General features: G+C 50.3%; 6 protein-coding genes and 1 non-coding gene across 14 annotated transcripts; 2 read left to right on the forward strand and 5 right to left on the reverse strand.

Moving 5' to 3' along the window:
- Positions 1–511: 511 nt before the first annotated feature.
- On the forward strand, positions 512–4581 carry FOXG_00087 (uncharacterized protein). Of its 2 annotated transcripts, none has more exons than XM_018376169.1 (2): positions 512–1875; positions 1946–4581. In XM_018376169.1, the coding sequence occupies exon 2, from the start codon at positions 2643–2645 to the stop codon at positions 3546–3548; it is 906 nt and encodes a 301-aa protein (XP_018231698.1). In that variant the 5' UTR covers positions 512–1875; positions 1946–2642; the 3' UTR covers positions 3549–4581. The 2 variants fall into 2 exon arrangements, with proteins under 2 accessions (XP_018231698.1, XP_018231699.1); XM_018376170.1 differs by having other exon boundaries at positions 1418–1875; positions 1940–4448.
- Positions 4582–4843: 262 nt separating this feature from the next.
- On the reverse strand, positions 4844–6851 carry FOXG_00088 (uncharacterized protein; the record flags this gene model as incomplete). The annotated part of the gene is made up of 3 exons (XM_018376171.1): positions 4844–5327; positions 5514–6511; positions 6708–6851. 3 exons carry the CDS (start codon positions 6849–6851, stop codon positions 4844–4846), a joined length of 1626 nt encoding a protein of 541 aa, XP_018231700.1.
- Positions 6852–10514: 3663 nt separating this feature from the next.
- Positions 10515–14137, forward strand: FOXG_00090 (uncharacterized protein). 5 transcript variants are annotated; one of them, XM_018376173.1, is made up of 6 exons: positions 10725–10768; positions 10830–11350; positions 11521–11609; positions 11662–11951; positions 12024–13178; positions 13233–13982. In XM_018376173.1, exons 2-6 carry the CDS (start codon positions 11264–11266, stop codon positions 13655–13657), a joined length of 2046 nt encoding a protein of 681 aa, XP_018231702.1. In that variant the 5' UTR covers positions 10725–10768; positions 10830–11263; the 3' UTR covers positions 13658–13982. The 5 variants fall into 5 exon arrangements, with proteins under 5 accessions (XP_018231701.1, XP_018231705.1, XP_018231704.1 ...); XM_018376172.1 differs by having other exon boundaries at positions 10515–11350; positions 13233–14137; XM_018376176.1 differs by having other exon boundaries at positions 10515–11609; positions 13233–14137.
- FOXG_00091 (uncharacterized protein) lies at positions 13873–15823 on the reverse strand (the record flags this gene model as incomplete). The annotated part of the gene is made up of 7 exons (XM_018376177.1): positions 13873–14133; positions 14198–14323; positions 14377–14457; positions 14508–14685; positions 14743–14993; positions 15086–15344; positions 15399–15823. The coding sequence occupies 7 exons, from the start codon at positions 15821–15823 to the stop codon at positions 13873–13875; spliced, it is 1581 nt and encodes a 526-aa protein (XP_018231706.1).
- A 352-nt stretch (positions 15824–16175) lies between these two features.
- FOXG_17804 lies at positions 16176–16258 on the reverse strand. Its single transcript has one exon. It is a non-coding gene; the product is annotated as a tRNA-Lys (tRNA).
- Positions 16259–16650: 392 nt separating this feature from the next.
- On the reverse strand, positions 16651–19487 carry FOXG_00092 (uncharacterized protein; the record flags this gene model as incomplete). Its single annotated transcript, XM_018376178.1, has 6 exons — positions 16651–17352; positions 17403–17645; positions 17697–18360; positions 18408–18677; positions 18732–19134; positions 19196–19487. 6 exons carry the CDS (start codon positions 19485–19487, stop codon positions 16651–16653), a joined length of 2574 nt encoding a protein of 857 aa, XP_018231707.1.
- A 1695-nt stretch (positions 19488–21182) lies between these two features.
- FOXG_00093 (uncharacterized protein) lies at positions 21183–22814 on the reverse strand. 3 transcript variants are annotated; one of them, XM_018376179.1, is made up of 5 exons: positions 22442–22814; positions 22306–22379; positions 21642–22247; positions 21543–21587; positions 21183–21477 (listed from the first exon to the last, which is right to left on the reverse strand). In XM_018376179.1, the coding sequence occupies exons 1-5, from the start codon at positions 22561–22563 to the stop codon at positions 21314–21316; spliced, it is 1011 nt and encodes a 336-aa protein (XP_018231708.1). In that variant the 5' UTR covers positions 22564–22814; the 3' UTR covers positions 21183–21313. The 3 variants fall into 3 exon arrangements, with proteins under 3 accessions (XP_018231708.1, XP_018231710.1, XP_018231709.1); XM_018376181.1 differs by having other exon boundaries at positions 21543–22247; XM_018376180.1 differs by having other exon boundaries at positions 21261–21587.
- Between the last annotated feature and the right edge of the window lie 14 nt (positions 22815–22828).

The following is a 22828-nucleotide window of genomic DNA, read 5'->3' on the forward strand; positions in this document are numbered from 1 at the left end:
GCTCTGATAATGACCAAGGGTTGCCGCTACCTGGAGCTGGAGTCGCTCAGTTGGCCAGAGATTCAGCGATTGTTGTAGCGTCCCTCTGACAGTCTGGACCTGTTGCTAATGGCATGCCGTTATGGAGTTGACGTCACCATGGTGCGATTAGAAGATGTACGACGTCTCGGGGTCCCAGGTACTCTCTCACTAGCTCGTCTGATCCGGCTATCCGTCATGGTGACGCCCCAAGCCTAGGGATCGAGATTACAGTTAGGAAATCAGGGTCCAAGTCCCGGAGTACCGTTCCGTAGGATAGGTGCAGTAGGTGCAGTAGTCGTCAACTCATCAGCAGGGCCGCACTTGGTGCGCAGATATGGTACCGTGGTCAACAGTACTAACGTATTGTAACATGAGCGTGTCGCGCCGCGGCCAGCTCAATGCGGCCGAGTGAAGGTTTCTCGACCGAGTGCAAAATAAAAAAACAAACGGCCCTGATACGGATCTTTGAGTTTAGAGGTATTGGATTGTGCGTTGTGATTAGGAAATGTTTCCTGACGCAGCATCCGACCGAGTGGGCGCCGGTGAGCCCAGTGTCAATTAAGGCAGGGCGTGTTATGTGGTAGCAATGGGATAGGAGGGTGGAAAGCCCTGCAAGGAAGTCGCTGCCTGCAGCAAAACTGAGCAGAAAGCAAAGCAAGGTGAAGTTCAACAAGATTCGGCATCCATGCGTTTGCTGTAATTAGTCTGAGGAAGATGGTCGCGAATGATCGACATTACATGGAAGCTGGAGATGAGGTGAAGGACTACAGTTGCTTCTCTGAGCGAGAGCCATTTGGGGGATAGTGTTCCCAGCAAAAGGGCTCTAGAGATGGCTTGCGCTAAAAGAAGGTCAAAAGCAAGCCCTTGGCCGCCTCACACCCTGCTGTTCCTTGGCGGTTATTCTTCACCAACCCTGGCAAGAGCTCGGTGGTTGCAGCTGGAGGCCATTAAAGGCCCCTTCGTCCCTGGCAAGCCACCCCACACCAGCCTGTGTCCCACTTACCAAGGAAGAGACAAAAACAAGAGCGCGAAATCGCGCCGCAGCAAATAGAAGAAACCACCATAATGGAGTTTCTTCTTTGACAAAGAAGAAGCGAACAGAGAAAGGAATCTGTAGATGCCCGATGCAGTTCCTTCTGTCCTGGATACATTAAGTACATGCTCAGAAATGCCAAGTCGGCTGCGTAGCTGGGGAATATCAAGGCATAACCCACCATATTCTTAATCCGGTCCATGAGGTGCATTTATTTTTTCATCACTCCGAGGTGGCTAGTGGAGGCTACCACTTCCACCACTACCACCACCTCCACTGTTCTCCAGTGAGTTCCGGCCAAAACCGTCTCAGCGGTTGCACCAGCCTGGCCGCCGAGCCCTGGCTGGTCTACCTTGGGACATATGGTGAGGGGGAGCGGGAGCTTGCTGATGACTCTCAGGGCAGGTGCCTGTTTGGAGAGTTTCCTATGCCAACCCAGGGTTCGTTTTTGGAGGCCAGTGCCACAATGCTCCCCACACCCCCCCTCTTCTCCATCCAAGTTGAACACTCTTGACACTCTGAACAGAAGGGGAGAGAAGAGGAGAAAAAGGAGTTAAAGGCACACCACTGCCTGATGCTGGTGGACCCCATGCTCTAGGGTGTGGCTCATCCAGGCCAACCTACCCAAGTTACGTCCATTCATCGTAACTCTCAATTCAGACTCGACATTTTTCTCGATCTCATCGATCGATGGGGTTGCGCAAAAAATCCCATGCTTGATTCCCACCCCAATTCTATCCCTTCTTTTCCCTTCTTTGCTCTTACTGCCCGTGATCCCCCCCCCACAACCAAGAGGCGTGTGCTCTGTTTCGCTTCGTCATGTACGTACTCTCACTCCCCTTGTTTTCCTCCTTGCAAATCCAACCGGTTACTTATAAACTTAAGCTCCAGCCATCCATCGTTTCCAGCCTCGCTTTGTTTGGTGTTCTTCACTCTTCATACTTTTATTTACTTACTACGATACTCTCTCATCTCACAGAGTTGCTTTCACCTTGGGCTGATCATCAACGGATACTTGCTTGTTATATCCGTTCTTGTGTTGTGTATCCAGTTACCCTTTCCGTCTGTTTTATCGTTGCTCCTTGGCTCCGGCTCTGGCTTGTCTACTGGATTCCTCGGCAACCTCCATTATCTAAACAACAACAATCACCGCACTTGTGCCAGATCTTTCCTTTCTTCTGTGCAATACATGAACTTGATACCAAACGTCCAACTACTCTGCTTCCTTACTACCAAGACTGCAGAATTGACACCGCCATAATCAGCTCCTTGCTCCCTTCGCTACCACTACCGGACCCCTGTCTTTTTTCAGGAACACGCACGCAACAGACCACGAGAAACCCACCAGTCTCGTGTTCTAAAAAGCGGAGGCGATTTTGAGCTATCAATCCCTTCGTTCGGTCCCCTCGAGTCCAGACAGGCTCCGCGACTAGCCATCCCGCTATTTGGTTCCGCCTCGCTTCCCTCGGAGCTGCAACCCATACCCAGGCGCATTGAGTCACTCAGTCTGATCTGATCAGTAGCTGTGTTCTACTGATTTTACTGCAACTGCCAACATTATCAAGAGCAGCTCACAATTACTGCCGCAATGACAATGCACGCAATTAACGCCGCTGGTCGACGGGTTTCACTCCTTAACGACGAAACTGCTTCCCAACAACAACAACAACAGCAGCAGCCAACGCAACGACCACCGCTCAGCTTCCACTCTCACTCCAGCTATGCCTTCACTCAATCATACCCCACCCCGGGCAGCAGTTCTTCTTCGCCAAATACTCCCGAACTTCTTCGTTCCGACTCTTATGACTCTCAAATGAGCAACGATCCTCTTTCTCCTCTGACTCCCAATGTCGACTACTATCCTCGACAACAGGTCATGTACACAATTCCCCAAGACTACAACATGGAGGCGAAGCATGCCCAATACGCCGATAGCACCCGTTCAGCTTCCTACGACGCTGAGATGGTCAGCCAGCCCCGATCCTCGCCTATGCCCGAGCGCCCCGGAAAAAGGTATCCCTGCAGGTACCGCGACACTCATGGCTGCGAAAAGACCTTCACCACCTCAGGTCATGCCTCGCGCCATTCAAAGATTCACACTGCAGAGAAGGCTGTTCAATGTACTTTTGCGGGATGCCAGAAGAAGTTCACTCGCGCCGACAACATGAAGCAACATCTCGAAACCCACTTCAAGGATAAGAGTCGCTCTTCTACTAGCCAGCGCAGTCACAGAACATCCCTAGCTGACGCTCGTCGTAACTCTACATCCGGGCGCCCTTCCGCGAGCCGCACATCCTCGTCCAGAAGCCGGCGCGACGCTGATCCCTATCCCCTTCCCACGCCCCCGCTGGCCTCACCCAGTGTTAACAGTGGATCTTGGGAGTTGGGCGGCCGCAACTTGCCCATTCTCAACCGCCCTGTTGCTGGCAGGACACCTAGCGGTCTGGATGCCCTCGCTATGGCCGTAGCATGCCAGGAGGGTTCCGGTGTCTGAAGTGAATAATGCTGGATCCCTCATCCCTGGCATTCTCCTTCCAAAAAAGATTTTTTCTCAGGCATTACTCTATTGATAATCTTAATCCTCTGACAAGTCCTATCTCTATCTTCACACAACTTACTCCACCTGTCGATTTGATCCTTGGGGGCACAAACCATTCCTCTCATGACTGCCCCGACCCACACAGACATTGGTGCACTTTTATTCTGTTCAATGGATTGTTTCTATACGGCGTTGTATGAACACACGAGGAGCAACCCCGATTCAAAGGCGTTTTCTTTCCACTTGGATGGGTTTGTTTTATTCTTCCTTTTTCTATTTATCATTTATTCAAAAGGTGTTTGGGATTGGACGGTGTCGCAAGTATACGAGTGGCTACACGGATGGTTCTCCCCATACGAGGCACACGGTTTAGATAAATGACGACAGGACGCGCTCTCTTGGAGTTTCAAACTCGAGGGCAAAAAACGCATGGCGTTGGCGGGGTTTCACGATTTCATGTTTCCAACTTTTGTTCAACTATAAGATCTCTTGGGATAGGTCCATTCGAGGGCTGTATCGGGCATCTCTAGGGGCATGGGTGCCGGAAGAAGACGAGACAGCGGCATTAGTACACACTTAGTCGCTGCCCCTTACGGCTGTATTTAGACGGCAGTGAGGCAGGTTCATGTGTAGTCCCCAGGAGTTGGATAGGTGCCATCACTGGGGCCCCTGCTTTGGATTCAACACATGAACTGTACACAATTGATACCATTTTGAATTTTCACTCATCTTGTCGCCAAGCATCACTTAATGTCAATCAATGTGAAAGGATAGAATACCTTTGTTTACACTGGTGTATGCCACAAATTCTTTTTTCCATCACCAGCATAATTAACGATGACTTGCTGTTTCCATTCAACATCAACTCTGACTCATTATTGCAATACCTTGTGAGCTTGTCATCGCCCACCTACCTAGCCAAGCTAATCTAGATTAATACTCATGAGACTCTGCTTTGCCAAGGACAAACGTATATCCACGTTGTAACACTTGTTTATGGTATGCTCTTGGTAACCAATGACCTGATGATCGGCAGGTAACTCCATTCATTTTACGCGCTTCTGAGTTTCGTCGCATGGAATGTTCTGACAAGCCTGAGACATTTCCAAAACGCACATGCCAACCACGTTACATATGAGAAATAAAAGTCTAATTTTATATGTATATATGCTTTGATCATCAAATCATCCGGTATCATTACTCAACTAACTGTCATCATACTTCATAATTCTCGTACCATGTGCGGTTCCCTACTCCCATATATCCTCCTTTTCTGCACATAATCTGGCCATCTCCAGCTGCTCATCTGTCTGACAGACTAGCACCCGCTGCCTGGCATCGCGTTTGCCGAGTTCCTGGACCACATCCTTGATAGGTTCCTGATTACTAGCATCATCGAGGGCAAAGCCTAAGCAGGCAACCCTCTCGACAACGGCAGATCGAAGCTTAGCGCTGTGCTCTCCAATGCCGCCAGCGAAAACCAAAGCATCGACACGACCCTCGAGGGTTACGAAGTAAGAGCCGACAAAGCCGGCAATGCGATCGACAAAGATTTCAAAGGCCAGGCGGTGGGTGGGCTCGTCTGACTCGGCAACGACGCCAAAGTTGGTCGTGCCCGTCATGGACTTCCAGCCGCTCTCCTTATTGAGGATCTCTTCAGCCCTTGAAATGTGAAGATGTTTGGTGGATGCAGGGGAGAGTTTCCCCACATCGGAGGCATAGTGAAAGACAAGACTGTAAAGGTTGGCAAGGGTCAGCATGCAAGAACCTTAATTTAGAAAGGAAGACCCTGATTCCACCCCTCGGTTCCGGATCTCATGTATGATCTGATGAGAGTAGCATTCCGCTGCATCCGGTGGGGCATGATTCAGGGTTCTGGACTCCGGGCTAAGGGTGTTTTTGAGGGATTGAGCGCCTTACCTAGGATCAACACTGCCGCTTCGAGTCGCTCCAGGCAGGCCTGCCAAAGGTGTCAGCCCCATACTCGTATCCCAACTCTTGCCGCCCTTGATGGCGCAGGCGCTGGCACCGCTACCAAGGTGCAGAGCGATCATGTTTAAGCTGTCGACGTCTTTTTCAAGATACTGGGCCACGGCTCTTGTGATGAATGCATAACTGATTCCGTGAAATCCGTACTTGCGTAAGCGATTGCTTTTCGCGATCTTTGGGTCGATGGGGTAGGTGTAGATGTGTGGAGGGATAGTTGTGTGGAACTGTGAGTCGAAACAGGCGACGTTGATGGTCTTGGGTAGCGCGGTGATGCAAGTATCGACGATGCTCAAGGCGACACCATTGTGAAGTGGTGCCAGGTCGCTGAGTTCTTCAAGGTGGTGATAAGCATCTTGGGTAATGACTTGCGACCGATCATAGTCTCCGCCATGGACAATGCGATGGCTGGCGATGGCAATGTCCTCCTTTGAAGATATCTCCTTGAGTTCATTGTCATCAATGAATGTCTTGAGGAGAAGGTCGAAAGCATCCTCTTGATTCTTGACGCTTTCGGCAACCTCTTTCGCCTTGACCACCTTCTCACCGCGACGCGTATAAGCAAGCGTTGCTGGCGGGGCAGTCAATCCCCCGATTGAGGCTTCTGCGATTTGACGAGGTTCCGCGTTCTTATCTGCAGTATAAACCGAGATCTTGACCGAGCTGGAGCCGGCATTGATGGCGAGAATGACCTTCATGACCGATGGAGCGACGTTGAAGGGGTCAATGGTTTGGTGTTGAGTGTGTATCAGGAACGGGGAGCAGTGGCGGCAGTGAGCGATGCTGGGGGAAGGGAAGCTTGAGTTGAGTTTATGAACTTTCCATTCATGACGGGTTGTGCATCTCAATGACGACACAGCTCCATGGTACGATCCAGGCACCGCGGGGTCTGCAGAGTGGGTGTGGGGGCGCCCCGAGCATTTCCCCGTTGTCTGCCCACGGATAGCGACATAAGGTATACAGCCTGATAACCTGTGTTTGACATACCGGCCAATCCCCTACGGGCGGCTGCTGGTTATCGCCTTTTTTGGGCGGCGTTCGATGAGCGCTTTCATTTCTGACAGGTGAAAGGGTGTGAGGTGTCAACGTCAAACCTTGTAACTGCTGTCACCCCACTTGGGCACGCACTGCAGCACGAGCATGTGGCTCGTCTCGGTGGTGCAACTGGTCGAGGATACTGATATGGCATCTGACTCGGATTTGACCTTTCAAGGCGTAGCTTCGGCCGCATCCGAGGGTTCTGGCACCGATTCGAGCATGTGGCTCGGCCATCCTGACACCGGTAAATCGGGAGAATGTCCCGGCAAAATCTGCGGCGAGGGTAATTCGAAATGGTTTGGTGGAAATGGGATGCCGTTGAATTCACGGTCCGAACTGTGGCAATAAAGCCATGTCTCGATAAATCGTCGGTATGCTGGTCTGACTGTTAGCTGACATGTCGGGAGACGGATTTTGGAGATCCGGCCAGGGCAGCCGTTGCTCCTGCGAGGGGAGCCCTCTTTTTTCTAACCTTGACGCTCAGTAAACTGGATGGCCAGATATCGTATGTCGAGAGTCGGCTGCTGCAATGATCTTGGCTCGGAGGAATCATTCGTTCTGGTTCGAGATCGCATACGATGCGGCAGTGAAAAGCGTCGGTGTGAGTGTTGGTCGTCGCCCGAAGTATGCCGTCTGCCAGACGCATTGAGTCGAAGCTGTTTTGCGCGGTCGTCCCGCCCGCGCAGCTCCCCGTCGAACGAGTGAATATCATACTCTCGGTATTGGCCATCCGTCTTATTCGCACACACGCTGAGGGAGTGGAAAGTGGTATATCGATCCCTCCACAGCTTGAGTCTCTGAATCGCACCGATCCCCTTCACCTTGCCGAAGCCATCTGTGCGACCATGGACGTTTGTCCAAACGACGTCGACGTCATAGAAATCAACTAGGTCCTTTCTGCGCAAATCTCCCTGAAACTGAATAGAGCTCTCGACTGTCGTGAACTCATATCTGATCGTGACGTACTGGTCATGTATACAAACACCCTCATCCGTTGTGTATCGAATCCGGTGAGGTTCCTGAAACGTGAGATATCTTTCCATGTCCGAAGGGTCGTAGTACGGGCGATGACGCGAGTGGAGGGTATGAGGATATATGTCGGAGGGTGTGTCGGAGGGCACTGAGAGTGAATTGAGTTAGCTGACATTGGGTGTGGAAAGCAGCAGCCAGGTCTACATACAGAAGTGTTCGAGCAGTTCGTTCTGATAGCTACCCTGCCATAGAACACGGCGCTGCTCAGAACCCACCACTTCCCAAGGCCCCAAGTAAACGACTCGTTCGTCAGGAGTATCTTGAAAAAGAATTCTAAATGTATCCCAGTGTCAGCCAGATGAAACGTCATTTATATCAACCGCGGGCCGGGAGAACCGCACATTGTTGCTTGGAAACCTGGGGGTCCCAAATCGAGTACCGAGGTCCCAGTTCCCGACCCCTCGGTGGTCGGAGCAGAAATGGTTGATATGCCGGAGGTGGGAGTCCAGGTTGAATCAACCGGACTGACGTATGTTCGTCCGTATGTTGGCGGGCGACCGAGCGACGAGGAAGTAAAGGATGAGCCCGAGGACGACATGCTGTCGCTGGTAGCAGTCGAGGGCGATCTGACTGACCGAGCGGTGGGGACATGTCACGACACGGTCACAACGGCGCAGGAGGTGCGAGTGGTCTCTGCTGGCGCCTTCTTGAAGATCCCAATGACCAGCCCTAAAGCCGTTGACACGCTTTGGCTTGAACTTGGGCAACGGTCAGGTCTGTTGTGTGGAAGCCTATGTTGACAGAGGAATGGCGGCTCGGCAGGCTCTTGGCTGTCGAGGTCCTGATATCGCCAATGCCTGGGCCGGCGCAAAGGCAGAATCTCAACAATAGGGCAGCGATACAACGTGGAGGCACCGAGTACACTCAGTCGGGATAGACTTCAAGCACTAGATTGGCAAGGGTAGCTCCGGAAGCCGCTGGTGCATTCGTCTGCCCCTCCGATACGACAGCAGGAAACTAGACCTTGGGAGTTCCAGTACTGTATCCGTACGTATACAATGGTGTGCTTGATGGGCTCCAGGTGCCGAGTATCCCAACCTTGGATGAGGTAAAGTTGGAGCTCACGTACATACAGATATCGCACCGAAGCTGTTGCAACAGCAGTATGTATGTAGAGGGCAAAGCAGACCAGACCAGACCAGACCAGACCAGCCCAAGATAGGACAGGAGAGAAATCAAAGTTCAAGGCGATTTCCTAGAAGTTTTAGAGCTAAGCAAGTGTGCCTGTTTTTCGTTGTTCGTCCCATAAACCAGCTGCAGGCCAGCATCATCCATCGCAAATCGTGCTGGGGAGAAAAAAAGTAGGTAGACGAACGCGGTGAATTTCCACGGATGGTCGACTCAACGAGGGGCCTGTCCATACGTAGTACATATGTTTGGGCCCGCACCAAATTGGCGAGGAGGATGGATACCTGTAGGCAGGTAAGGCTAGCCACACACAGACAGGCACGCTGCACGCTGCCTGTCGCAAAGCCGCCAGTTGTTGCCAACAGAAGAGGAGCGCATCGATAGAAGTCGTCCCAATGTCGTTGTGCAACCGACAGCCAAGGGTCGACGCCACATGGGCAGAAGCTTGTCTTCCATTGGTGGTCCACTAACAGCGGGAGTACCGCGCACGGGGGTCCATGCGACATTCTGATGGGCTAACACGGCCGAGAAAGCTTGGGTGTCGTGGGGCTCTTGTAATGTTCCGGGGGTCTCTTCGACTTTTTTTTTCTACCTGGTTACCTATTTTTTGCTTTTCGCTCGCTATGAGCCAACCTAACGTCCATGACATTGCATTGGAGCTAGGCCAAGCTTCGGCTAGCAATTCCGATTGTCTGGGCCGTCAGTCTTGTTTGATATGGGTGTCACCAGAATCTGGAATTGATCGCATGTTTATGACTTGAGAAAGTTATCAGTCTCGTTGGCATCACTCGACAGATCCGCGGCATCACGAATACGGACCCAGAAAACCAACGCCTAGCCGGGCAGAGCCGCGCACTACTACTGTATAGGTAGTATCCGCCATCACCTCAGCTGGTGTTGGAGCCTCCAATGAATCTTAGTTACTCTGAGCGTGATGGCATCGCTTGGAGTTTTTGCACAGTAATGGAGATGCATGTTTCGGTACTGGTCTGGTGAAGAGTGGAAGAGCCACGCTTCGGCACGCTCAGCGATCCTTCAATTGCAGTCGGGGCTGAAAGTCGTTTCGTGGTGTAAGTAAAAAAAACGTTTGGCATGTGAGTTTTCGATATGCTCATCGAGTTAAATAACCTTGGAATCACCATTTGCCCTGTCACGTTCCGAGAATGACCTGCTCCCCATGATATAAGGATATCCTTCCTTCCTCTTTGAGTTGAGATAAATCATATCAAGACGGTTAAGACTATGGATAAGTGCAATAAGGGCTTAGATCTTCTGCGCTGAGGGTCGCAACGTCGATCTACTGCATTCCCTGAACCATGGAATTGGGTTGCAGCACTCCATACTCCGTAGTTGGATCCAGATTGATTCGGCGAGGCACTAGTCAAGGTACAGCATGAGTATGTAAAGTAAAGTAAAGTAAAGTAAAGTAAAGTAAGGTATAGAGTACAGCGCCGTCTCCCTTGAAGTGCATCTGTCATGAGCAACAGTAAGTATCGAATCGCTTCTACTTCACCTTCAATTAAAGATGATTATGTAAACCACGTCTTCGCGACATCAAATCCCCCCACGCCCTGCCGACCAAGCTTCAACACCACGTGCCTCTTTCAAGATGCCAATGCCTTCTTCCGTTGTCTTAAACGGTTAACTCAATGCAAGTCTATAAGCCACAGTGGTTCCAGACTCAGGGCAGAGGTGCCCCCCCCCCCCCCCCTTGGGTTATCCTTCAAGGCATTTATTGCCCTTCAGAAGTCGCACAATTCTGTACCCACACGGGCTACCAAGTCTGGCTGACAAGGGACCCCTAAACAGTCGCCGAAGCAAGTCATTTGTGTTTCTGCTGCTCAAAAGATCGTCGCCCTTCTCCAGACAATTAACTTGCATGGTGCTGTATTGTTTTCTTGGCACCGCTGACCTATCGAAGCTGGTCCCTCGGAGACGTTTTGTTCAGCTCAATACTGAGACACTTGGAGCGCCAACGATCTCTAATCCGCGTACGTCGGTACCCAGGCTCCGGTCGCGCTTCTACAAGGGTAAATAAGTTAATCTTCGAAGGGCTCTGCCAAGTGAAGCCAAGCGTGCCTTATTAGCCAAGGGTCCGTCAGCTCAAAGCAATTCATCGTTGCGGCGCGCGCTTGGCACAGCACACAGTCCTTCTTTAAACTGCCTGCCACACAGTTTTGCGATGGCATCCCACACCCATTCATTCATAGCTCGCGGCCTGCTCTGATTCTGACTTGACAACGGCATATTCTGTTTCTCTATTCTTGCTATACTCCCGCTGAATGGAAGCACGGCCATGAGAATTGCAATCCTCTCCTCTTCCTTTTTGGACCTTGCTTGTCCGCAATCCCAGTAATTGTCTTGTAATTTGCCCATCGGGCTCTTTTGGATCAGTTTGCCCGAAAGGACTTCTCAGACCACCCCCTCTGAACTGAACCGAACCGAACTGGAACTTTTGCGACTGCTGCTCATCCCCGTCGCGAATCATGTCTATTCTCTCGAGATATTCTTTGCGCCAGAACCGCGGGTTTTTGGGCTCTGACAGTTCTGCTCTGCCATCGCAGGATGCACAGGTAAGTCAATGCGTCTCTCGTTGATCGTTTGCCTACCTACCTACCTACCTACCTACCTACCTACCTATCTATCCATCAAGCGTGGCCATCAGTGTGCCACGTACATAAGGCTCCCTCCTGTATCTCGATGATCCTGATGTTGTGGACTAACAACGGTTCTGGCATAACAGGATCGTCAACAATTACGCTACGAGCTTGATTTAAACTCATGGAACTTTCGCATCTGGGGTGTTTGTGCCTCTGGCTTTTTAACAGATTCGTGAGCTTTCTCCTCGTCACTTCTGCACAACGACGTCCTAACTCGTGAATAGCTATAATCTTTTCTCAACGAATGTAATCCTCGCTTCTATCGCATTTGTATACTGGCCCAATGGTCCTGAATGGTCGGGTCTACTGATTAACTTCTTTACGCTCTTGGGATCCGTCGTTGGTCAGATCCTCTTTGGCTACCTTGCGGATCGCTATGGTCGAACTCGCCTCTATGGCGTTGAGCTCGTTCTGGTTATTGTTTCTACGATTGGGGTCGCCACGAGCAGCCATGGCTACAATGATCTTTCTTTTCTCGGCCTGTTCATCTGGTGGCGTTTTGTCATGGGCATTGGTGCGTGAATCCTGAGCAACCTCTGGCTTCCAACCATAAATGGCAAAACTTGGATGCTAACAAACACCATAGGAATCGGAGCCGAATACCCGCTCAGCGCTGTAATCACGTCGGAATGGTCCAGTACACAATCTCGCGCTACTATGCTCTCGTCCGTTTTCATGATGCAGCCCATCGGCCAGGCACTGGCCCAGTTGGTCGGTCTGTTTGTCCTCCTCGGCTTCGAGCGAAGTCACAACCTCCAAGGAATGCGTTGCGGACTCGATAGGTTGCATGAAGAGGAATGCAAAAAGGCATTGGATGGCGTCTGGCGCATTGTGATCGGGTCAGGTGCCGTCCCTGCACTACTAGCCATCATCTTCCGCTTCTTCCTGTTCGACTGTGGTATTTACAGCCTTGAGGTCAGGAATAAGCCGAGAATGGCTCTAGCAAATACTCAAAGAATCTACGGTGCTCCGCAAGGTGCTGGGTTAGAAGCCTTCCCCAGCGGAGGTGTCAACGGGCGCTCTATGAGTGGTGGTGTTGGTGGACAAAACTCGTTCCCGATGAACCAATTCGTTCAAAATCAAGCACCGACAACATATCAGACTACCTCGCCCGATGGGAACCATGTTGCACCTTCGTATCGCACAAATGGTCTTGGAGATGGTATGCATCTTGCTAGTAGCTCGCAGCAGCCGATGCCGGTGCAGTTTTCGAGAGAGGACCTCCACAACTACTTCATCCGCGATGGGAACTGGGCATATCTACTGGGCACGGCGGCAACATGGTTTTTCTTGGACGTTTCGTTCTATGGTATGAGCCTCGATAATAGAGGCACTCTGTCGACGATGTGGGCGACTACCACGCCGACCAAGATTGACGACTCCCTCGAGTGTTGGACATCATCACTTAGCGGGGGAAATTCGACAGTACCGGATTGGGCCACCGATGGACTTCCAGTTTGGTCGACCGACGCAACGCACCCCTGCAACACCATCTACGACGTGCTTATCGAGCAAACAAAGCAATATCTCTTGACCGTCTCGCTTGCATCGATTGCAGGCAGCGCTTGCTTCGTCATATTTGCCAACCGCATCCCTCGACGTCAGTGGCTCACGGCATCCTTCCTCGTTCTAGCTGGGTTCTTCGTCATCACTGGATGCGTCTACTATGGCGTCCATCAACAAAAAGGTGCCCCGGCCACAGTGGTGTTTGTAGCCATCTGTCACTTCATGTTCAACTTTGGTAAGTTGACACGCTCTCTGTTCCGCATGTTCAGAACTAACCATGGATTACCAGGCGCCAACACATTAACATTTATCATACCAGCCGAAATCTTCCCGACCTGCTATCGTTGTCTGTGCCACGGAATCTCAGCTGCTGCAGGGAAGCTAGGCAGTCTCGTTGCTGTTCTGGTGGTGTACGGAATAAACCAGTCATATCAAGCAGAAAACAGGCAAGGGCTCATCTTTCTCCTATTTGGGTCTGTGGCTGCTGTGGGTGCCATCTTCTCCTGGGCATACCTACCTGATTCCCAACGTCGCGTCGAGTACGATGGTAAGAGTTACCTCGAGTCCAAAACGCTCGAGGAGCTTGGTGAAGGAAGAGTCAAAGCACGACTTGGGGGCGAGCTAGTGACGATAGAGGAGAAGTGGGATGCTATCAAGAGGAGGAAGAGAGGGTCCATGAGAAGCGATCCCTCTGTGCCAGATGGTACTATATAGAGGCCTCATGGCAATTTGAACTGTAATTATCACATATTTGCCGTCTATGCGCCCTCGCCAGGCGCTATGCTTTCCATATAAATATTCATAATGAAATAGATACCCCTTAACCACAACCGGAATACGTCTGGAAAAGGTACATCCTACTGCTCCGGTCGATATTTCATACCAATCTTTCCAATGTACCGGGAATTTCAGGCATTGCTAGGGGCTCACTATCGATGTGTAGCCTCTTGAATTTGATGGCGCCCATGTTGTTTTATCAAGGCATCTAGTGTCTCACTGTATAGCACGTGGTTGCTGGTTGTGGCTCGCACGCTCCTATCTCCCTCGATAGCATCCAGCCATCGCGCCCAGCGTGATCCAGGCGGGGAAGACGGTATATTCGCAGGGATCAGAGTCCTAGAGAATCGAAGAGCAAAAGGTGCTAGATGTATATCGACCAGAGACATGCTTCGCCCAAGAAAATACGGGCCCTATGATGAATTGGAGTCAGTGTATCGGTCACAGGTGATGTACCGAGAGCTCAGGATCAACTACCTTTTTGTCTGCAGCTTCGACAAGAGTATCTATACTGCCCTGTAAACTAACTCCTGCTTCATCTTCATGAGCCGGGTCTTGACATTGGAGGAGTTTGAAGAAGTTCGGGACGATATGACGGTTGATCTCCATAAGGTCAGTGTCGTCTCTGATTCTGGTGATAGTGGGATGTATCTTACATGGTCAATCCAGAAACGGCAATTGGCTTTCAATCTTGAATCTACCGGAAGCATCGGTGTTCCTTGGCCGAGATCTTCAAGCTACGGACCTCATCAATATCACAAACAAGCAACTAGGAGACGAGACTCACATATTCTAATATGACAGCACTATTCGAACATGACCAGTCGCTATGTGCTATGGTGGGCACACAGCCATTAGGGTCAGCAAGGAGGGGTTGGGTTGTGTGACGGAAGGCATCTGTTTCGCAGTACTGGTAGGGCATGCCTTTTGCCTCCAGAGCGATCCAAATACGTTGAGAGAATGGGCTTTTGCGGTTAGTGTACGTGGAAATGTGAGTGTATTTGAGTATGAGTTCGACATACCAGAAACATGCCGCGTAGAGCTTGAATTCATTCTCCTTCGCGTGTTTTCTAGCTGTGAGTAGTGCAGCTCCTGTGGCTTTCAGAGGAGCCTTTTCAAGAATTCCCCATATTAGGAACTCCTTTTCTTCAGAATTGGAGTCATGGATATGGCTTACCTGGACCTTCTCCTTGTCCTTTTTCACATCCCCTTGGTTTGCCAAATACCTCTGCACACTATTCTTCTTTATCTCGTCACTCCTTTCAAGCGTATGCTTATGTGGCCCAGCCACACGTCTCCCTTTCCATTACCTCCATTGCCATTGACTCTCTGTATTGTCCACAATCGCTGTCCTGCCAGACTTACGTCAAGACCACTGGTGTTATCAAGGTCCACTCGAGCCCCCGGGAAGTGCTCTGTAATTTTTATCTTGACATCACATAGATCGCGCTGGCGCGCATTTCGCTTTCGTTTCTTCTTATTGGGGTCATCAGATTTGGGTGTTCCTGGAGGACGGCCTTTCATACGACAGTCCCAGTAGTGTGAGATGAACGGCTTGCGCTTATAACGCTGTGTCGAGCGATGGGAGTAGACGTTGTCTACATGAGGAAAATATGTCTCGAACCTAAGACCGTTAAGGACTGGAAATTCCATCACGGATTGAGGGGGGCTTCTTTACTCTTCATGTGTAAGAACTATCGTCTCGTCCACGTTGAACAGCTTATTCCGCCACATCTCCAGATCCGGGGGATCAACAATAATCTTACTGCTCAAGTGGCCATTTGATCTTCCAACCTCCTGTCTGTGAGAATTATTCTGCACACTGAATATTCCATCGACTGGTGTTTCCATAACAGGCACCGACACTGCTATCGGCGCGAGTATACCAAATTGGCCAGGGGTTGCTGGCGTCGTGATAGCAGCGCCATTGTGCATAGCATGGATATGATAAGCCTCTTCGATACTGGGAGCCACATATCCATGCAGATCAAGCCCAAGCGCATCGCGATAATCCGGTGGCAGACCCGGAGTTGAGAACGTTGCGGATAGTCCCGGCCCGGAGCCGGAGGCGGAGCCCGGAGGCGGGGTGTGCGGAGCTGCCATGACTGCGGGTCTCCGTCCTAGTACAGCCACGGCGATGATGAGAAAAAAAAAGAACCCCACTGTAAGATTCGTCCCTCGGTGGGCACGATAAATTCCTCTTGGTGGCACTTTCTGACGCTTCTGTTGCTGCTTTAAGATGCTGCCTGGGTCAGTGTTTGAAAGAGGGGCACGGTGTTATTGAGCTGCAGCTGCATACCAGAAGAAGCAACAAGGCAAACGCCCCACCGATCCTGCACGGACCATACTACAATATCTCCACTTAAGACAAAAGAAAGCTGCAAAGATGGAACCTTTGAAACCCCCGACAAAAAATGAAAGCCTCGCAAATCGCTCGCAATCGTATTATAGGAACAGCCCGATGCGGGGGTCGAACCCGCAACCTTGAGATCGCGTACTCGTAAGAGTCTCACGCTCTACCGATTGAGCTAACCGGGCGTGGCTCTTGAATTGATTAATACTATGCCCAGCAGGATCGCCTTGAGAGCATGGACAACATCGGCACGCCGGTATCCAATAACGCAGCTCTTCTCCTTCCCTGCACCTATTATGGTCGTAATAGTGGTGTTTCATTGTCATTAGAACCCGGGTATCCTTCAGAATTACTCAAAACATACATGGTAAGTCCTCCATGAGACTCCCAACCCATAGTGTACAAAGTTGCCGATATGTTTGTCCCGTATAAACGCCCCTGGTGCCAATTCTGATCTGTGGTGTGTTCACCTCCTTCTCTTTCGTTTTATGATAATTGTTGGATCCCGGCTAGGCTCTCGATGCCATGTTTTGCTTGCCCAACAATCTCGCCTGCAATATTTCCCTCTTCACCGAATTCAGGTATCCTTTGTTTCCCATGTTCCCAAATCCATGGCGTCCATTGGTCCCATATTCATCAAGGCCCGTAAGACGCCCTCGCCAACTTGTGGTATCCCTGATTGTCCTTGAATGTCTCCCCAGCCATCAGGCATTGAAAAACCTCCACTCTGGTCAAGGTTGGTCGGCATCGTAAATCCAGCTGTGTCTGAAAAGAATCCTTGTGTGCTCCCATCGAGAACACTCGGGTTCATCAAAGTCTGATTCGGCGACATTGGGCTCGCGTTGAAAGAGTTGTGTCCGGATCCGTTCAGCTGTCCAGGGGCCAGATGGTTCCGTTGGTCAGATCCTGAGCTCGAATTTGGTGTAGGTCGATTTGATGTCAATCCATCAGGTGATCCTGAAGCATCTTGGCTATCACCTGTTACATCGCCAAAACCAGACATCGTTCGACTGCCAGATCCAGTCTTTTCGAATGTCGCCCCTGAGCTAGGTGTAAGAATGGGTAATTGTTGGTCGGACGACATCCAAGCCTGCGTAGCGAAGCTCTCTTCAGCAGTCGTGATATCTGGTACGCTATGATTAGGCTCAACAAGATCCGGTTGGTTTCCGTCACCTGTCGAGGGTTGCATATAGTTGCAGTCATTACGATATGCTGCTATGCCCTGCATTCCTTCCGGGTTATCACACCTAGCACCTCTGGGCGCTCCTGGATTGGTAGGCTTTGCGACGTTAGTGCTATTCGAGGAGAAACGGCGTGGGGCCAACATACACCATCGTTGTTGCGTGGGAAGGCTGTCTTCAGCTTGGGGATTCTCAGTGCAAGTGCTTCGAGGTCGACATCGAGCTGAACGAGGAACGACTCAGTCAATGGATTCCTGCGTTTCAACGCGTTCATTGCAGAGAGCAAGAAGCGAAGTGAGTCTGCCGTTTGGCTGTCGTCCGGTCGACTCTTAAGGTACTGTACAAATACTCGCGCCGATACGTATAGGCAGAAGGAGATGAACGGGTTTACCTAATAGCATATTAGAATCTCCGCTAATGGATGATAGCTGGCAACACTTACTGTTGAGAGATCCATATGGGAAATCATGCGCATGATGCTGGCAATCTCGTTGGCAGCTGTGATGCATCTAACTTTGCTTTCGGCACTGACCGACGCGGGCAAGTTGTTCTTCTCCGCTTTGAAGATAGCGGCTTGATGCAGACAGATGGTCGAGGTATGGATGCTCATATTTGTGAAGACAATGTTAGGATTCGACAAACCAGTGGGAAGCTTGAGTTGGGGAGGAAGACAAAGGGATGTGTTGAGGAGAATATTGTCCATCTGGCGGTGTCGTTTCCAGAACGGACCATTCAGGTCGTTGTCAAGGTCATCGGCATCAGGACGGTGCAGATGTACCAAATTTCTGCCAAACAGGCAGGCCATGAGCACGATACCTCCAAACGGCGACAGCTTACCTGCACCCATGGGGCTAGTGCATTCTGATAGCGACTGTGTCTGCTCAGGTTTGCTCATGATGAAGGCATCTTCTGAAGCAGGGAGATTGGTCATGATGTCGCGTTCGTCAATGGTCATGGGCCAGCCCGTGCCAATACTAGCATACCGGTCTTGACAGAAAGCCATCCAGAATGTTCGACGTCGTTCCTCTCGTTCTGTCCAATCCTTCGGTGGTGCAAGGCATTGCTTGACGTCGAGGCCCGTTCCGTCCAGTCTATGGAGACCAGTCCTACAATGGTCAGTAAGGAAAAGGGGCGCCACTCAGGGAGTACATACATTTGAGCCAGGCGGATGGCAGAGCCAGTGTTGATCCAGGCCCGGGGAAAATACATCATCTTCATTTCATAAGAGGCCAGCAGAGTATGTGTCTGGCAGTGAGCAATAGAGATCATGTGTTCTCCATAACCCTTGACGTAATCCGCTTCAACATACTTCCGCGCTCTACGGTAGAAGAGATCTTTCAGATCTGCATATTTATCTGTTATGGTACATGCGAGAGTCCACATGGCATACCGCAGACAGACCGGTGGCCTTTGGTTCGGAGCGCTGTGATGACTGGTTAGACATTTTAGTTTTCCACAGTATGAGGAAACAACATACAGATTCATGGCGGCAAGGTAACGGTATTTGTGAATCATGGGAATGGACGGATGAACCTTCTCGAAATAAATCTGATGAAGCTCGTCAATGGTTTCTTGGGGAGGCAGAGGCTCCTCGAGGCCCAAACCAATCATTTCCCATGTGAAAGTACCACCAACATTGTTCATGCCCATATCTAGACTGGCATTGAAATTGAAGTCGTCCATGGCTCCTTGCTGTGGCGATTTATCGGTGAAGTTCCAGTGTTGGTCCATACTATGATCCCCAGTAAGGTTTATAGGCGCATTTGAGATATTAAGATTCGCAGGGGATGCTGTCTGAGGTGGTCCGGACATTGCAACATTGATGTTCTTTGGAATATTCTGCGGAGGTTCCTGGGTTTTCAGCAACGTTTCGACTTGTTCTGTAAAGGCGCGGCACGTCAGTAAACCCAATAGTTGATAGTATGTCGGGAAGAGGCTCACTCAGTCGCTCCTCCAGAGCCTTGACGTAACCACGCTTAGGACCACTCTTCCTCCGCTGTTCGTCGTAGGCGCAAGTGTGACCAAGACGGGAGCAGGTACTGCAGCTAGGCCTCACTCCATCGCACTTGAGCTTACGCTTCCGACATATCATACATGCCAGCCGTTTTGGCTTGGGAACGCTCGCATTATCGGGTATTTCCTGCTGAGGCGCTGTTTCGTCCCCATCGGCGTCGTCGCTTCGTGGGCGTTTGTTGCCGGTGGTGCCAGCTCCCTTCTCATTTGAGTCCGGCATGGGGGACTATCTGGAAGGCTGTGTTTGTTGATATCGGAGGGTTGGTGTCGCAAACCGATTGATCAGACGGCGGGGATAAGAAATGCTGGACGGGCTGAATGACACGGTCGTAAGGGTCCGCACCTCCCGGAGAGAGATCCGGATATTTAAGAGTGCGATAACAGAAGTGGAAATCAGGAGGGAAGACCGACACTGATAGTGTCCGGAAGATAATGTGTTGGTGTTGGACCAAAGAAACGGCAATACGGAGCATGGAGCGATGGGATTCGAGCTCCCGTGAGTAAGGTAAGGTTACGGAGTTAAAGACGGAGGCAGGTGGGAACCCTTGAGGGAGTCGTCGGATGGAAGGTGGGGAACAACTAGAGCCTACTAGAGTCTCTTACCCTCTAATGGTAGCCAACGGCTCCACGGTTATCAGGTAGCTTGCGTGTGAGGGGTGCTTGCCGCGATACACCTTGGCTGCCTGGCGCGCCTATAAGATGTCGCTGGCTTTCAGAGGTGGCCAGTGAGGTACTGCACAGTTGTAGTATCTTTTGTACTGTACCGTCAGTCTTGCAAGGTTGGAGGTCGTTGTGCATGAGGATTAATAATAGCATTGAGACTTACATAGTACAGTAGCAATTCGCATTTAGGTTATCCCTCAGTTTGTTTCCACAACCCAAGTGCAAAGGAAATCAGCATTAAATATTGTTCTCGAGATTTTCGACGAAAATCCCCAAGTACTGAAGATGATTGTATTCGTCATCAAGAAGTTATTACCACATCTCTTGAACTTATATCGTCAACATCCACGATTACTTGCAGATATCATATGTCCTCTAGGTTAACACAGCCACACACTTCGCTTGTTTCCGCTCTTCTAGTGGCAGCCATTTATGTCGGCGGGCGGCCGACTTGAATAAATATCATCGTCAACCTTGAGAAGAATGATATCAACATTTTGTGTCAATAAGAAAGCCAGAGACAGCACTCGTACTCGTATGAGATCGCAAAACAGAAATAGAGTTACTCAATTCCACAATTCAATAACGACAATACTTCCTCAGCATCTCGGTTAACCGTCGGTGACAACTTAGCCACTGCACGTTTAGAGTTAACTGAAGCCTAATCATTACAAGCACTGAATTCATACAGACATAATAAAGAAACAATCAACTGTAAACATTGCGGGAACTTTAATTACCCTAACACCTAATAGTCATGGTCAATTCCCAACTATTCCCTTGGTTGAAGAATCAAGACTTGACTATAGTACTAGAGGCCATGATACACAACGTCTATTCTCATACGGGCATGCATGTTCCCTTCTTGTAAGGTACAGCACGTTCTATTGTTTCCGATACCTCCCAGTATCACATATCATAGCAAACATACTAGATGTATAACCCGGAAGCTATCTATATTGGATGAGCTTGATATAAACACATTGCATAGCGTTCTGAGTGAAGATATACATTTCCCATTGTAACTGACTGTCATCCATGAGCAGCACATCAGCAGGACCAGACCCCCATTATACAGTCTCTGGGCCACGATGACCTCAAATGCTCTTCGTCTACATTGACCGGATTTGCCTTGGCTCATTCCGCTTTTCCACATAGCGAGGCCATACGTGGATGTGCCGGTCCTTATTTAGCCCGTCTTACACACGACCTAAACCTATCAAGAGCTTCATAAGAAACAAGTAAGGCTGGCCTATGACGGGTTGCATGCTGACGACGAAATATTCTATACAGTACCAATTGCTTTTGCAGAAGTGAAGGCTTCCAAGGGCCGCTATAGACACTCATATTATTTACTTAAACGTGACTAAGGGGTTATATGTCCTATTTCCTGTCAACATCGACGCCCACGATCCGCAAAATGCCCAAATCACTATATGCAAGGCAATACCGTGTTGGAGCCCAAGCAACTACTGGACAAGCACCCGCTGTCTTGAACGTGTGGACATGCTCTCCCGTCTCGACATGCGATACTTCCAGGCCAGATCCTACCAAAAAAAAAAAAAAGCAAATTAGCAAAAGCACCCCAAAACATGGGGAAAGAAATTTTTACCTTCATCACTTCCACCGACAACAAAACTACCATCGAACGTAAAGCCTGAAGTCAAAAAGGTTAGCGAATCCACTATAAATCGATATCAAAGGAACGCACTGAGGCTCTTCACTGGCCCGACCATCCTCGTAATTGTTCGCTGGCAGATCCAGTCTGTTGTATCCCACAACGCAATAACTGAGTCTGAGCCTCCCGTTGCCAGATACCGCCCCGTAGGCTGTAGATCAGCAGTCAGACACGAAGAAGTATGTCCATTGAGCTCAAACTCGCCCGTCTCTTCTCCATGTTTGCTCTGTAATACAGGTTCAAATCCAGGGTACGACAAGACTCGGATACGTCCTTCTGCTGTCGTGAGGAAGATCTTCTCACCGCTCCAGCAGAATGCGATCTGGTTGGTCTGCACGGACTGCTGATGCGTGCTGAGAGGCGTCGACTGAGATGGCGACAGAACGAAGATGGTATCTGCCTTGTTCCCAACGAGAAGCGTGTTCCCATCTGGTGCCCAGACAAGAGTAAAAGCGTCCCCAAGTCCTTTGACCTCGTTGAAGCATGCTTTTGTCCTCACGTCCCAGAACTTGACCACGCCGTCACTGCTCACACTGCAAAGCTCTGCATCTTTTGTTGGGTTGAATGCGACCTTCTCAACAGATGCCGAGTGGCCCTTGAGCTCCGTCGAAAACTTCACATGAGGCTTTTCAGGATTCCCTATCTCATTCAGCTTCGCTCTAGTGGCCGGACAGGCCCGCAGACTTGATCAACTTACACACTCTGAGGGTTTTCTCTGACGACCCCGTTGCTACTAGAGTCCCGAGCGGATTCCACGCAATGCATCGCAAGCTTCACCATCAAAATCAGTAAGAGGGATAAGAGAATAGGCCCCCTGGTCAGATAACACATACCTATGGGGATTCGAGCCCCGCGAGTTATTGGGGTCGTTGTAGGGCTGACTTCTGAGGTTGCCAAAGTAACTAGAGAACTTATCCTTTGATAAGCTCTGTCTTGCTCGAAGGACCGGTGCCATGTTATTCGACGGACAGGTGTGAACTTGTTCGCTGTGAGGTCCAATGCTCACTCAATTGGCAGCAGCTATGTTGCCGCTCAACATATGCGACAGCTTGAGCACCTGGATTAAGTGGATTAAGTGGCTTATAGTTACAGTTAGTGGAGGTTGGAATGTCTTTGAAGCTTGGTGCTGGATGGTGTTTACTGGTGATTGGAGTGCTAACATCAAAGAGCATCCCGTCAAGGTTAGTGCGGGTCACACCAGCCACAGGCCTAAAGGAGCG

The sequence above is a fragment of the Fusarium oxysporum genome, chromosome 1 (genome assembly GCF_000149955.1).
Source record: "Fusarium oxysporum f. sp. lycopersici 4287 chromosome 1, whole genome shotgun sequence".
NCBI classification, from domain to species: Eukaryota; Fungi; Ascomycota; class Sordariomycetes; order Hypocreales; family Nectriaceae; genus Fusarium; species Fusarium oxysporum.